This window comes from Amblyomma americanum, chromosome 5 (assembly GCF_052857255.1).
Source record: "Amblyomma americanum isolate KBUSLIRL-KWMA chromosome 5, ASM5285725v1, whole genome shotgun sequence".
NCBI classification, from domain to species: domain Eukaryota; kingdom Metazoa; phylum Arthropoda; class Arachnida; order Ixodida; family Ixodidae; genus Amblyomma; species Amblyomma americanum.
The window spans coordinates 151,866,457-151,880,341 of record NC_135501.1 but is presented as its reverse complement, the minus strand read 5'-3'; the positions used below and the strand labels follow the sequence as shown (position 1 = coordinate 151,880,341).

Genomic DNA, 13,885 nt, shown 5'->3' with positions numbered 1-13,885 from the left:
GTACTGGGCGTCAGTGTCCATCCCGCACGGCACCAACGGCCTGCAGGCTGCGTGCCCCTTCTGTGCCACCCAGCTGGAGGGGTATCCAGGATACGTGCGCCTCATCTTCCAGGACCACATCGACTGACCGCACACCCCCATGGCTCTGCCGGGTTGTGCGGCCTCTGAAGGGCGCCACTGGTGGTGGGGAAGACAGTTGCTACCGACGGCAGTCACTGAGCGTCGGGAGAGAGGGGAAGTGAAGGTCAGGGCGCTCGGTGGGGGATAAGGGAGGTGTGATCGCTTCCCACTTCGACCGCCTCCTCCTCTGCGACCGCCTTTCGGTTCCACGAGAGATGGCAGCTGGAGTGCCAACGGGAGACCGGCAGGCAGAGGTCGGTGGTGGCCGTGGTTCTGCAAGAACTGCAGGATGCACCTCCTCTCTGCCTGCTGAGCAGTCTCAGCTCGAGGGGCTCAACGGCCTGTGGTCGTCAAGAGTGCTGTGACCATAAGAGGGCTGCTGCTTTGTCGGAAGCTGTGCCGTCAACTACGCAGTTCAACCATGCCCCTGCACTTTGGCTAAAGTGTGCTTGCATGCATCTGTCCACCGAAGCACCCAGTCTGCTCCTTCCCCCCTCTCTCCAGGGTCTGGACACCTGTGGCACACAATGGGGGGCACCGTGTGCCACCGTTCGGTGACCGGTGGCAGCCGAGTGAAGACGACGACGCGATGGAAGCACTCGCGGTGGGCAATAGGTCTGCCATCGGGCCAAGCCTTCCAGTTCATGGAAGAAGTGAAAAACCTCTGGAATGGTTAAAAAAGCTGATTTCGAATGGTAATATCGGGAGTAAAAGCAGCCTATTGCAAATGGTTCCATTTGGTGCACAAATGGGATCAGTGGCGCCTTCTCCCAGTTCCTGTGGGTTTTCTTTCTATTTTCCTCTGACTGGAATTGTATGCCACAGATGTTCATTCCTGGTTCTACTACTAGTTTTGCACTTGGCAAAATGTTGCATGCATGAAGAGGAGGCGAGCTGTTTTTGTCGCGTGACTATCTTGTTCTATCATGCCGTGATTTGCGCTAAAGATGTGGCAGTTCGAACCCATATTAAGAGCTGGCACGAAGTTAGTTGTAATGTTGTCGCATCATATTTCATGCCATAATTCCAGGTGACAGTGCGGTGTTTTGAAAATGGACTCCAGCCGGCTTGCACCGGTAATGTTGTCACCTTTTTCCATCAGATTTGACTGATGCCACAAAGGCCCAAACTGAGGCTGGACTTAGGAGTAGGACATGTGATCATTTGTGGAGGTTTTGCCCCTGTTCACTACATGAAATGTTGAGGGGCAGACAGGATTACATTGCAATGTCTCGCATTACATTCAATAAAGTGAGTGTACTTGTGGCAGTGGAAAAAGATGTCACTTGAGACATATGTGTCCTTGTTTTTGTGGCTTCACTTTGGCCTCTGAATAACACGGCGTACAGTTTGCTGTAAGCCGGCTCTAGCCGTGAAGTGGGTCGATGATTACTGGCACCACTCTGTACATTTCTTTGTCCATGACGGCCTCTGCTAGAAACGTCTTGCTAAAGGACCAAGCAAGTGCAGTGTTGTTATGAAATTGCTGCTTTTTTAGAAAAATGAATAAAAACGAAAAAATAACACTTTGACACTACCAGGAATGACATAGGTACAGTTTTTCTTTTCTGAAACGAGAGGGAATTTGGTTTGTGTGCTTCACGGAGTTTCTTGCAGCCTTTGGAACGCAGAATCTCTAGCTGTGCCAACTTCAGTGTTACTTTTGGAGTCAGCGGTCGATTTTTCATGGTGTGGCTTGTATTCTTTTTTTGTGTTTAACACAATTTTGTTGCTTTCTGCCTTTCCATGTTCATTTAGCATGTCTCGTTCCATGTGATGGCTGGTGTGGATGAAAGCTGTGAGGGAACATTGCACATTTGAGTTTTTAAACTTTTGACTTCATCTCTGATGCACTTGATTTGATTAAGTGAGAATCTCTTTAAGCTGAAAATAATTGGACCCATTGCCTTACTAATGATGCATCAGAGTTCGATCCTTAAATAAATTATTCATGGCTTTGAATTTTCTAGTACCAGGCTTTGAAAGGGCCCTAACCCCTCCTTGATCTTGGCGAGTTACCATCATGAACATCTGGGCCAAGTTGTGCAGTTGTATTCAGCAGGTAATGCTCAAAAGTGGAGTGAGAAAGTAAAATCTCCTTTCTTGCCGTTTCTTTTATCACACCATCATGACATGATACAGCAGTCGGCTATGGGGAGGTCAGTTCCGGCACTTATCCATGCTGCCACTCACGGTAGTGGCAAGAGCAGTTTTGCCATATGCAACAGCGCCGCCTACTGCCTTAGTGGGCAGGGTGGCGCTCTTGGAGGCACTAGTTGGCAGGCGTGGACAAGAGAAGTGGCAAAAGCAGAACATTGTACAGTGCTCCGTACACTTGTCTAGAGTGCTGGAATGTCGTGCTCCAGGGTATGTTGGCAACATTTGCTGCTAACCCTTGAAGCCCATGACCCTTGGACAGGGAGATATGGGCTGGGCGTTGTTCGAGGTTTGAGAGGCAATCGGCAAACTGAAATATGATCAGAGACTAACCCAAATGGAGGAAACAAAGTGGGCAAAAATGTGCACAAGTATCTAGACATGAAAATTATTAACACAAAATGGACGAAGAGAACCTGAAAGCTAAGACCAAAGTACCTACAGGTGAGGGATAGGGCTCAGCAAAATACTGGTGTGAAAGTGGAGGTAAAGGAGGCAAAGAAATATGTGGAAAAAAAGACTGCAGAAAAAAGAAGTGTTAGTTATTTATAGGACACGAAAACAGGACATCAAGAAAGAGTGGTTACTAGATCACTCGCGGGGCAGTTCATTGCTCTTTGAAGCTAGGACATTGGCTATGAGAACAAAAATGTATACGTCCAAATTTTAAGAAGTGGATATTTTGTGCTCTACCTGTAGAACGGAAACTGAGACCATAAAACACTTGGTTTTGAGGTGCGCAGAACTTCGCCCAGCCCTTCCCGAGTGAACAGCAACAGACATAGAGCGCTGGGATTTGCTGGGGAGGACGGGTGAGTGGATGAAAAGGCTTGACATTGACAAAGGGGGAGGTTAGAAGATTGGTGCAGGAAATCAAGGGAGGGGTGAATTTGGAGAGGAAAAAGATAGTCAAACCAGACATTTTAAAAGCGAAATAGAAGGAAAAGGAAAAAAAATATTAACCGATAAGGGGGGGAAGTGTAGGCTAGGTGGTGCAAGCTGTTGCCCGATACAAAGGGCAATGCTGTTACCATTTATCCTCCACTCCGCATTCTTCATAGTAACACAGATGAATGAGTTGGTGCGTGTTTTTGTCTTGTAAGGGAGCTTAGCTGACAACACGCAAAAGAAGACACACAGGTATATACTACCAGCTGTTGTCACCCGAGTGCCTTTTCACGTCTAGACTCTGCATGCCTTTTAAACGAAAACTGAAAGATGAAACACAGAGAAGGACATGGTTGAGAAGATATTGCTTCAAGCTGTAAAATAAAGCTGACTCACTGTGGACAAGTGCATCGAAGACTGTGCATTAATTCAGTATGTGCAATTGCCATGTGGCTAAGCATTTATTCTGCTGATTACCAAGGTTGTGGGACCGATTCTCCACTGTGCTGGGCAAGTCCTGAGGTTAGGGGAGGGGTGAATTGCTAAAACAAAAAGAAAAGTGTAAAAGATGGGCTGGTGTGCTCTATGCTATGTCGGGGCACATTAAAAGACCCCAAAGCGGTCAAAAATAATCTGGAGCCCTCCGACATTGAGCCCCATATAGCACTATTACACACCAAATTGTTTATGCTTAATTTGTCCAGTCCTCTTTCTTGTTCAGAGTAAATTTGTTTCACGATCATTTAAGTGCCCGGTAGTCTCCAAGCCATGGCCGACAAGCTGGTTCAGGGACCCTTGTGCTCTTAGTTTGCAGGCAAAGCTTGGTTCTAAGTTTCAAGCCGAGAGCAAAGACCTTTCAACTTGGGTTTTCAGCCAAAAGCGTTTAGTTCATTGCACTGAACACAAGGTCCTTTGTCAAAGTGTGGTCGTGAATTCATAACTATTGGTTGTTTCAGCTGTTTCTAGCCACTTGTGCACACTACTGTAGCTAAGAGACCTGCAGAATGGATGTATCGTCCATTTTGTATGACGTTGAATGGAACCTTTAGATAGGGGCAATTCTTTTTCTTCGCTTTAGTTTGGTGTTTGAGCGTTTGTAATGTTTTCTTTTTCTTCATTTGTTTCATAGCTGTGCCAATTTTCTTGTGTCAGATTACTTTTTGCGTCCGTGGCGTTTCCGTTTGTGAGGTATTTGTGATAAGACATTCCGATCTACCCTTTCATATTGCGTCGATGCTTTTCTGTGCCTCCTAACTTCGTTTCCACATCATAAGGCTTTGTATCTTGGCGCTTCTTTGGTGTTTTAAGAAACCATCATCCACCTGTTCATCCACAGAGCATTTCTCATTTGCTGTCAATCATTGGTGGGGTTTTAAGGAAGCCACGATCTCTGTTGAGGGTGTGTGTTGGAAGTCTCGCTAGGGTGCCTTTGGTCCATTGCTTGAAACAGTCTGGCACAACATATAGTAAGAAGCTCTGCTCTCCCCTTGTGCTTCGGGGCGTTTGTGGAACACATTTTCATTCAATTTCTGTAATTCGTACACAGCTGCTTATCCTTTGATGCTAATTCAGGGATATGCGCATGTTAGGAAAGGTTGACAGGTATTAATCGTGATGCCTGCTGGGGATGTGTCTCCTCTGTCACCAGGCTCGAAGTGAATGGTGATCGAAGTACAATGGACAACCCTCAGTGGCTCTGCGTAATGCCTGACAAGTGAACCATATCACACCAATCTCTTACAGTAGCTGGCGAAATGAGTACGGACAAATTGCAAAGTCTGGCTCCCGCATATTCAAGTTTGCCTTCAAGTGGCCAAGTGGCTTGCAAGTGTATGTGCTGAAACTTTACGAGGCATACAGGGTTCATCAGAAGTAGGCAGGCCGTTTAATGCAAACTGTGTTTTTTTGTTTGGTTGTTTGCTGGATTAAGTAGTGGAACGTTTTGTACATTCCTAGTGCACTGTAGGCATAAGCGGCATGTAAGAGAGTCCACTGAGCTGCCTAGAATTTTCAAAGCTTGGGCAGCCTTAGCTTGCCTTGCTTGCGTGACAAGGAAATGCTAAGTGGCCTACATACTTTCGATGAAGGCTGTGGAGGCAGCAGTCCTTCACGGTTAAATTTGCTGATGAGTTCAGCCTGGAGGGAAGCGCATTGCTGGATTTTGAACAAAAAAAAAATGTCAGCACTTGAGGACAGTCAATTGGAAAGACATGGGAGAGGCCTTTGTTCTGCAGTGGGCATAGTCAGGCTGATGATGATGATAACCTTCAGGCTACCTGGTGCTTTTTCTTTCATCTAATTATTTGCTTTGTACACAAGCAGCAGTGCTCTCTACTGCAGGAACGCTTGTATGAGTGCTTTTGCTTTTGGCAAAGGAGCTAGGCTTTTAAGATGCAGTGGTTGGCACATGTACGTAGTTTGTGCGGTTGCAGGTCATTGCGCGGTTTGATGTCCGCTGTGAACGCTTTGCGTAGAATGCTTGGGGCCATTGCCTTCTGGAGCTGTCAGGTGTGTGGAAGGTTTTTGGTGTTGCCAGTCTGTCTGCCTTAGCTGTCGTTCCTTTATTCTGATGCTGTGCCTGCTTTTCATTCGTAACATTTTAATTTGCATGGTGAATTTCTCTGTACAATGGAATTTAATTATGTTGCATTGCCAGAGTGTCGCTGCGTCAACTTTGCTGCAGGCATCTTTCTAACATTAGGGTTATTGCGTGAGTTTTTTTCTTGTAGTTCGATACATCTTTTGATGTTTGATACAGTCAGTGCAGAACTCTAGTGTTTAGTATGGTACACCTGCATGAACATGCTTCTGAAGGGCATCCTGCTTGAATAGCTTCCATTGCCTGCGGGAGAATTCTTCCTTTTAACGCTTCAGGTAAGGTAGGTGGTTTTCATAGATGGAATGAAAAGTCTTATGGAATGCATGGATTGTTTTTTTGGGGGGTTTGTTTCAGCAATTTCCATGTCTACAGCCTTCTTCCACAAAGCACTTTATTTATGGCTTTTGCTCTGTCAACCTTCTTATATTCTTTTCGGGATGGTTCTTTTAGAATACCGTCATTTCAACTGGGAACACCTTTATTTGACATCGAGGAGGCTGAAACAATGGTGTTCCTTTAATTTTTTTGTACTTGTATACGAGTAGGGCTACACACCAAGCAACAATGTATGTGAGGTGTTTTGTGGTTTTTTCGGTTCACATTTGTTTGTTGTCGACTGTTCTCACTTTCTGTTTATGCTCTCTTCTGGTGCAGCCTCCAGGAGCTTCTCACGCCAAAGATAGTGTTGCGTATAGTTTACGCATAGTGTCACGCACACTTATGACATTTACAAATTCCTACCTGGCATGGAAAAATAAATCTTTTTGCTTAATGGATATACAGTTCTGCCATTTAATTCTGGCTCCGTTTGAGTTGTATGTGAAACCAAAATGCTTAGTTTCGAGCCTGCTTTGTGTATTTAGGTCTCTGCCTACTTTTTCTTATATTGTCATTGCACAGCGTTGTTGTGAGAAGTTCACTTCATTGCGTGCCATTTGATAGTGCACACATTTTTTTTTATATTGCTTACCTTACTAATAATGCAAAACCTGCCTGCTTCTGAAACAGCGCTCCCTCTCTTTGGTGGTTGTCTTGGGCTTGAACTACGAAATCGTGTCATCATCCCAACCCTTCCAAAAAAGAAAAAAGTCATTCCATGATTGAGTTTTGTTATAGTGGGCGTTTTCTGGTTTCTTCTCCTGTTTTCTTTCACCTTTGTCTGCTGCCAGTTTTGTATAGGTCTGTTTGTTTTATTGTGAACAGTTTGTTTGTGGAAGCCAGTGCACGAGTTTCAATGAAATTTGCATTTCTTTTGCAACCATTGTTCATTTGAAGTTGCTCTGTGGTCTTTTTTTTATAAATAGCATACATGTGTCTGGCATGTGGCTACGGAAGATTTCTGTGTGCTATTTTCATCACTTCAGTACCATGTTAGAATGGCATATTTTTTTGTGCTGTATGCAAAAATTGGGATAACTACTGCGATGAAATGTGACAGGCATGATTTCAGCTTGCGTTTTCCATCCAAAGCTCTCATTACTTTTTGATGCTACGGCGCTATAAAAGGCCGTTAGCTCCATTGTTCACCAGCAACCTGGATGAGCGCACATATATATCAGTGTTTTGATTTGCACCTGGTGTGCAACTAAGTTGTCTCTGAATCGGGCTTTTCCTAATGCCATGCTTGCCCAGAGAGAAGCAGTGAGCCAGTTCACACGAAATGTTCAGTTTTCTCTGATTCATTGTGATGCATAGTCAGATAACAGTAACGGCACAAAACGCATTTAACTACGTGAGACAGCTTGAAGTGGCTGAGACTACAGTGACCAGTAGTTACTCGTTGTCGCATGAAACTTGTGCGTGGTTTTCAAGAAGGCATGTGATATCGGGGCTTGTTCAGCGCTGCAGTTTATAAAATGCAGCCTATCTGTATTTAAATGCACCACTCTAAGAAGGTGACTGCTACACTCCAAACAGAAAGAAGTGAAAAAAAATAGTAAGCTGTTCTCTAGTGCACTCCCACTAGAGGATGTCTTACTACCTTTTTACTCCAATATAGGCATATTTGTGTTCACACTGTATCATTATTCTTGACTATTCAATTTTGGGATATTTAAGTGCAGCATCTGGCCATAATAACTCCGTGGAACATGTTTTTGAGTAAAAGGGGAGTGCAGCTTGTGGTACTCCAGGTGTGAATGTTCATGCATGGTCCTGCCATATCTTCGTACTTAACCATTTCTGGTTCTTTTTGTTTGTTAGGTTTTTCTTTCCTTAGTAAGAGCACAAGCTAGCTTGCTTGTCTCGGGGGCAATTTTCTTTTTGGGTGCTTTTCTGATGTCACAGGTGCCACACTTCGTATTACCGACAAGAAACTTCTTAGTGCTGTGCTTGACAAGTTCCTCAATTTCTGTGTGCCATCAGCTGAGCTTTTGCACTAGGCATCAGTTTGGTTACTACATTGTGGAGTGAAGTCTAGAGGATGTCTTCAGTCCGATTAGTTACTAACTGACAGTAATCGGTCATATTAGCAGTCTGTAACATGCGAGGGAAGAATTTTGGGGCACTGTTAAGTCTTGTATAGGAATAGGATTGGATACTGGCTGAAACCAGCTCGAGAAATAAGACACAGAAAAAGAAGGACGACAGATGTGTGCTGGTTGTTATATCGCTTGTTGCATGTACATTTTATTGGGATTGCACTTTTTTCATGTAGGGACAGCCATAAGCTTTGTGAAGCGATTTGGTTTTGCCAAAGAACTTTAGCAGTTTTTAAAAGATGGGGCTTGGCTTCTTACAGTAGATGCAAGTTGTTCTTGGTAACAGTTCGATGGTATCCCTCGTTTGTTTCTAATAGAATTTGTTGTTTCTGTTCACATTTATGCGCATTATGTGAGGAATGTCGATCATTGTTTTAGCATGCATCAAGCTTAGCAGATTCTTTTTTTAGACTTGGGCTTCAAGAAAATGGCACAAGACATCCAGGGTTGTGCTGCGATGAAGTGACCTCTGCGCTGATGATCTGTTACAGGCACAAAGGAAATTGGGCAGTGTCCTAGCTGTGTTTCTGAATTACCAACCACCAGGTTATTCTTTCGCCGGTGTTTTTAATTGCCTACAGAACACTGTACCTCGGAACTGCATTGTGGCGCACTGTGCCATGAATGAAGATGCTGTGGATTTAATGAAAGCGACGAAGTTGTGCCTTTGGCTGTAATGGTTGAAAGCAAGAAGACAAGCATTAGTTTCTGTAACGTTTTCTATTGAAGGCTGCAATATCTGCAGCTGCTGTCATCAAGTGTACGGGACCCAACTTTGTCGAAGAAATTTCTTTGCATCCAGAGAACATTGCTTCAGATTTAATGGTTCACTGTCTAATTTGCACTCACAGAACTAGGCTGCATGTATTTGTTCCAAGCTGCATGCAAAAGATGGTGGCGAAATTGCAATGATTTGCCAATATTGCCTTTCATAAACTTTTGATTAGGGTTGCACAGTGGCTTCGTCGTCATTTTTTGGGGCATGGGGTATTGTCCTGACACAGCGAGACCTGAAATCACCTCAGGAGTTGAGCACCTGATGGCAATGCTTGCATGTGCGCTAGTGCTACATTTATTTCATCTCCTGGCTACAGAATTGCCAAATTTTTGCACCAACACCGTGTTAGTCAATCTGTGCACGGATATCTGATCTTTCTACTTTTTCTTGGCCATGGTCAAGAATAAGGAAGGAACATATCAGAAAAAGATAATGCTTGAACATGTTATTGGACCCCCCATTTCTTGAAGGATAGAAGTTTTGGAACCCATACAGGTTTTTTTTTTTTTTAAATCTTGTCAATGTGACATGTGTACTGCTCTGCCTTCCTTCAAGTGAACATTTATTTATCAGCAATGTATTTCGGCTGCAATGCATTTAGGTGAAGTAGGAGGACGGCATTTGCTTTTGTTTGTTTTGCGCCTTGCGCTGCTGCGTGTCTATGATGATGGATGTTGGGTGCACCGTAGTGAGGAGAGAGAATGCACGCTGTTTATTTTTAACCTTTTCTTGGCAGTGTACAGAAGGTTTTTTCACACAGACACACACACACCCACTAAACCCACTTGTGTGTATGATAATGTTATGCCTTTGCCACTCGTCCCCTCTGCGGTCTGTCGTCGCGTTGGCGAGGACCTATTTATCGAATGTGTGTACGAGTGTGCATCCGAAGCTGTATAGATATGATACCTTACCACCACTGGTATTTCTATGTACCATAGGAAAATAAAGATCATTTTCAACAACACTGTCATTCGTACTAGCATGTGTGGTTGGCTGCCTGACAAGGGCAGCCTTCAACAAATTTCTCTTAGTATACTGTGATCTTTAGTGCCATGGGTCAATGAGAAGCAGTGGAAAGCATGTTTGTACTGAGCTAGCAAAATGCCCGCAGCTTCTTTGCACAATTGCGGTTTAGAAGTGGGAGGAAATAACATTATCTACCCTTCAGAATTGATGCCCCCTCCTGCATTGCTTCCTTTCATTGCTAGAATATATTCATTATGTGATGATACCCTTAGACTAAAGAATGCATATTATAGATGAAAGGAGCTTAATAACGTGCAAGATGGGAAAGGACCTGAAGATAGCAGCTCAGTAACTCGGGCAAATGGAGTAAATTGCATCAACAGAAAGAAGAAAAAGTAGACAATGCGGGCAAGCATTTAAAGGTTTGTGAGAGTGCCGCCATGAATTGTGAGTGTACTGTTTGACGGCTCGTGCCCAAGTACCCGACTCCGCTACTGGCGCGCGAAACTGGTTGGGGCAGCATATGCCACACCCAAAAGAAGGTACCTTGCCAATTGAAAAAATTATTAGAAATAGGGAGCTAAAAATAGAAACTCCTTTCAGAAAAAATGACGGACGTCAGTTAATCTAAATATCACTCAGCTAACTCTGACATGAACACTACCAAGTTCAATCATACGGCCTCCTGAAAAAAAAAGAGGTGGTGGTGGTGGTTCGGTAGACCAGACCATGCCGTTTAAGTTTCTGAAAGAAGGAGAAAATCCGACGCTTTTCCCTGTATGGAACCGGAACTAAGCGTAGGTCAAATGTGACAACCGCGGATGTAATGACTACAGCGCCGAATTCAAACTTTGCTTCGTTGTACCGCGACATGTATACCAGGGCAGTAAGAGAGGCGCAAATTTGAAGGCTTAGCTTAGGAGGCTTAGGCAGATCCTAAATGACCTAAGGGAGAGCGAGAGGAAACCCCCGTATACTGTAGAGCTAATCCCCTTAGACATACAGAAGCATCTCAAAATTGCCAGTATACCTAAGAACATGCACCCGGAGTATGATAAAGAAAGGAGAAGACATAGAGCTCGAACAGGCAAACAACAACAATAATAATCAACAATCTTGCCCGGGACCCACTGGAGAACATGGTCTTCTGCGACGCAGCCTGTGGTTCTGATGGCGCCTCCGTCATTGCCGCTGTTGATGGGAATGGGGAGAAAGTGACTGTAGCATCGATTAATAATAGGAATGCGTTAGTGGCAGATGAGCTGGCTATTGGCCTAGCATGCGCCAGTATACCAAAGCCAAGATCATCCTGTCTGACAATAAGTTAACACCTTTTGTAAGCGGGTGGCCTCCAGTCAAGCCGCCAAATTACTAAGATACCCCTCAAGCAGAGCGGTCTCCCTCATATGGGTTCCTGCTCATGACATTCCGGGTAATGAGGCTGCTCGCAGCCTCGCTCGAGAATTATACATTCGACCAGCTGTTGAAGTGCCCCGAATAGGAATAAAGACCCTCTCATAACATAAAAAAATAACTGAAACGCCTAGAATGGATAGGAGAGGAAGAGGACTGTCACTTCCGGATAGGTCACTAACCACAGGGCCTGAAGGAGGCTGCAGGTCAACAGATTCTTTCCGAACTGTGTACTACACGATGAAGACACGGCGGAGCCTGCCTGAGCTCTGCAGTAGCTGCCACAGAATGACTTCGCAAAATCACTCAATTTGGGGAGTGTCAGGATATTCTGCTGACCTCGCCACCTGGGAAGCTGGTCCGGAGCCACGACCCGGATCAACAAAGACTCATCATCTGCCAGGCGGAGACAGCTTACTACAGGACTCTCTCCGCAGTCTCTGGGGCTGAGAGCCGGCTGGGAGGCACCCCCTCCTAATTGCTGTGCCCAGACCGTGAGGCCCTATGATGACGAGAATGAGAATAAAGTTAATTCATTCATGGCATATATACACTTTTACTTTGTCGCTATCAGATCTGGCACCGCACAGTTCACAATGACCATATACTTTTTCAAGCAGCAAACAGTGAAGAAAAAATTGATGTGGATTAGTTCAGCTAATCCAGGATATGCAAAGCGAAAGATATCGGCGTTCACTGTGTTCATTGGCGTTGGCATTGACAATGTTCTAGACAACGATGGCTTTGAGCAAAGGAAGGGCGCATAACTGGCTCCCTGGATATGTGGACGCCTCATTCGTGCTTTGATTCGTGGTGAGAGAGAGATGTGGAATGAATGAATTAGCGCTGACAGAGTTGTGGCTGACATGAGGCACTGCAGCACTACCTAGGCCGCAGCTTTCATTTGGTTATCAATCTCTCGCGATCAACCATTAACTGCATGCGACCTCCCAGGTTGGCAGGGAGGGCGGGCTGCCTATGCAGAGTGCGGAACGCAATCAAAGCAGGCTTTTGACACCAACGCCATGTTCATGAAAGCGAGATTGAGGTCTGCACTGACCCACGGAGCCGGCTCTGCGCCTTTCCTTTCGTGAAAATGAACAGCCTTTGCAAAGTTGTCAACGCAAATAAATTCTATGAACGCCGGCGGCTCACTTGTTTTGTTTGGTTTTTGAGGAAGGGAAATGGCACAGAACCGTCTCACATATCTCGGTGGACACCCGAACTATGCCGTAAAGGAAGGGATAAAGTAGGGAGGGAAAGAAGAAAGAGAAAACTGAAAGTTGCATTTTGAGGAAAGGCGCGGCGCTGCGCAGTGGCGGAACACCTGTGGCTCGGTGTGACTAGGGAGCGAGAGAGAGAGAAAAGGCGACGGAGTCGGCGGCGACCACCTGCGCCGCGCGTGACGTCACTTGTGCGCCGACATACGCCGGCTCGCGCGAAGCGCGGTGTTGACTAGCGTAGTAAAGCTTTTCGCTTCAAAATAATACGAATGGCGTGGTACAATAGCGCCATGGAGGAAGGAAAACTCAGGAGAGGCCCTCGCCATCCGAGCTGCATGCCAGAAAGTGTGCCGGAAGTCACGCGCTTTCGCAAGGACTACTGGGAGTATTTGGCCGCCAACGTAGCCAATGGCAACGCTGGGCGCAGCGGCATCGTCTGTTGCAATGCCTGCTGCGCATGCGCCAGCGCGCTGAGACGGCGGCCAAGTACCGGGGACACAAGAGGGAGCCGGCTTCAAAAAATGTGACGTAACCATTTATACTCTTTTTTTTTCCTTTCTCCATGAATAGCGGTTAGGACGCTCGACTACTGATCCGGAGTTCCCGGGTTCGAACCCGACCGCGGCGGCTGCGTTTTTATGGAGGAAAAAAGCTAAGGCGCCCGTGTGCTGTGCGATGTCAGTGCACGTTAAAGATCCCCAGGTGGTCGAAATTATTCCGGAGCCCTCCACTACGGCACCTCATTCTTCCTTTCTTCTTTCATTCCCTCATTTATCCCTTACCTTACGGCGCGGTTCGGGTGTCCAACGATATATGAGACAGATACTGCGCCATTTCATTTCCCCAAAAAACCAATTATCAATTATCCATGAATAGCGCAGAACTGGGCGCCGTATGAGTAGGCTCAGTGTTCGGTTTCGTGCGGAAGATTTCCTCACGCTGCAGAGCTTCTTTTAAAAGATTGATGTAACATTCATAGCTTCGAAGTGCCCATTGGCACTAACAATCAGTGCTAATTTATTGGTTTAAGGTTTTACAAGAGGACTACTTAATTAACAGACACGATGAAACCGAAACTCGTTTGATGCTGCTTTAGCATCTGTCACTCAAACTGCTCGAAGTAGTAGTAGTAGTAGTAGTTTTATTAAAATAATAATAAAAAAGGAAGAAAAAGATTTTTGTTAGCCCCAGCATCTGCCATCGATACTGAAGCACCTGAGCTGAGGCAGCGGAAATAAAGGATAGCAGGCAGAATGGA

General features: G+C 45.4%; 1 protein-coding gene across 4 annotated transcripts in view; it reads left to right on the top strand.

Annotated features, from left to right (window-relative positions):
• Nucleotides 1-9,989, top strand: part of Pli (E3 ubiquitin-protein ligase pellino) — an 85,088-nt gene extending 75,099 nt beyond the window's left edge. For 3 of the 4 annotated variants that reach the window (XM_077665481.1, XM_077665484.1, XM_077665482.1), the window contains exon 8: nucleotides 1-3,061. In XM_077665481.1, the coding sequence (XP_077521607.1) occupies nucleotides 1-127 (127 nt within the window). In that variant the 3' untranslated portion in view covers nucleotides 128-3,061. The other variant, XM_077665483.1, reaches the window with a different exon arrangement.
• Nucleotides 9,990-13,885: the final 3,896 nt, after the last annotated feature.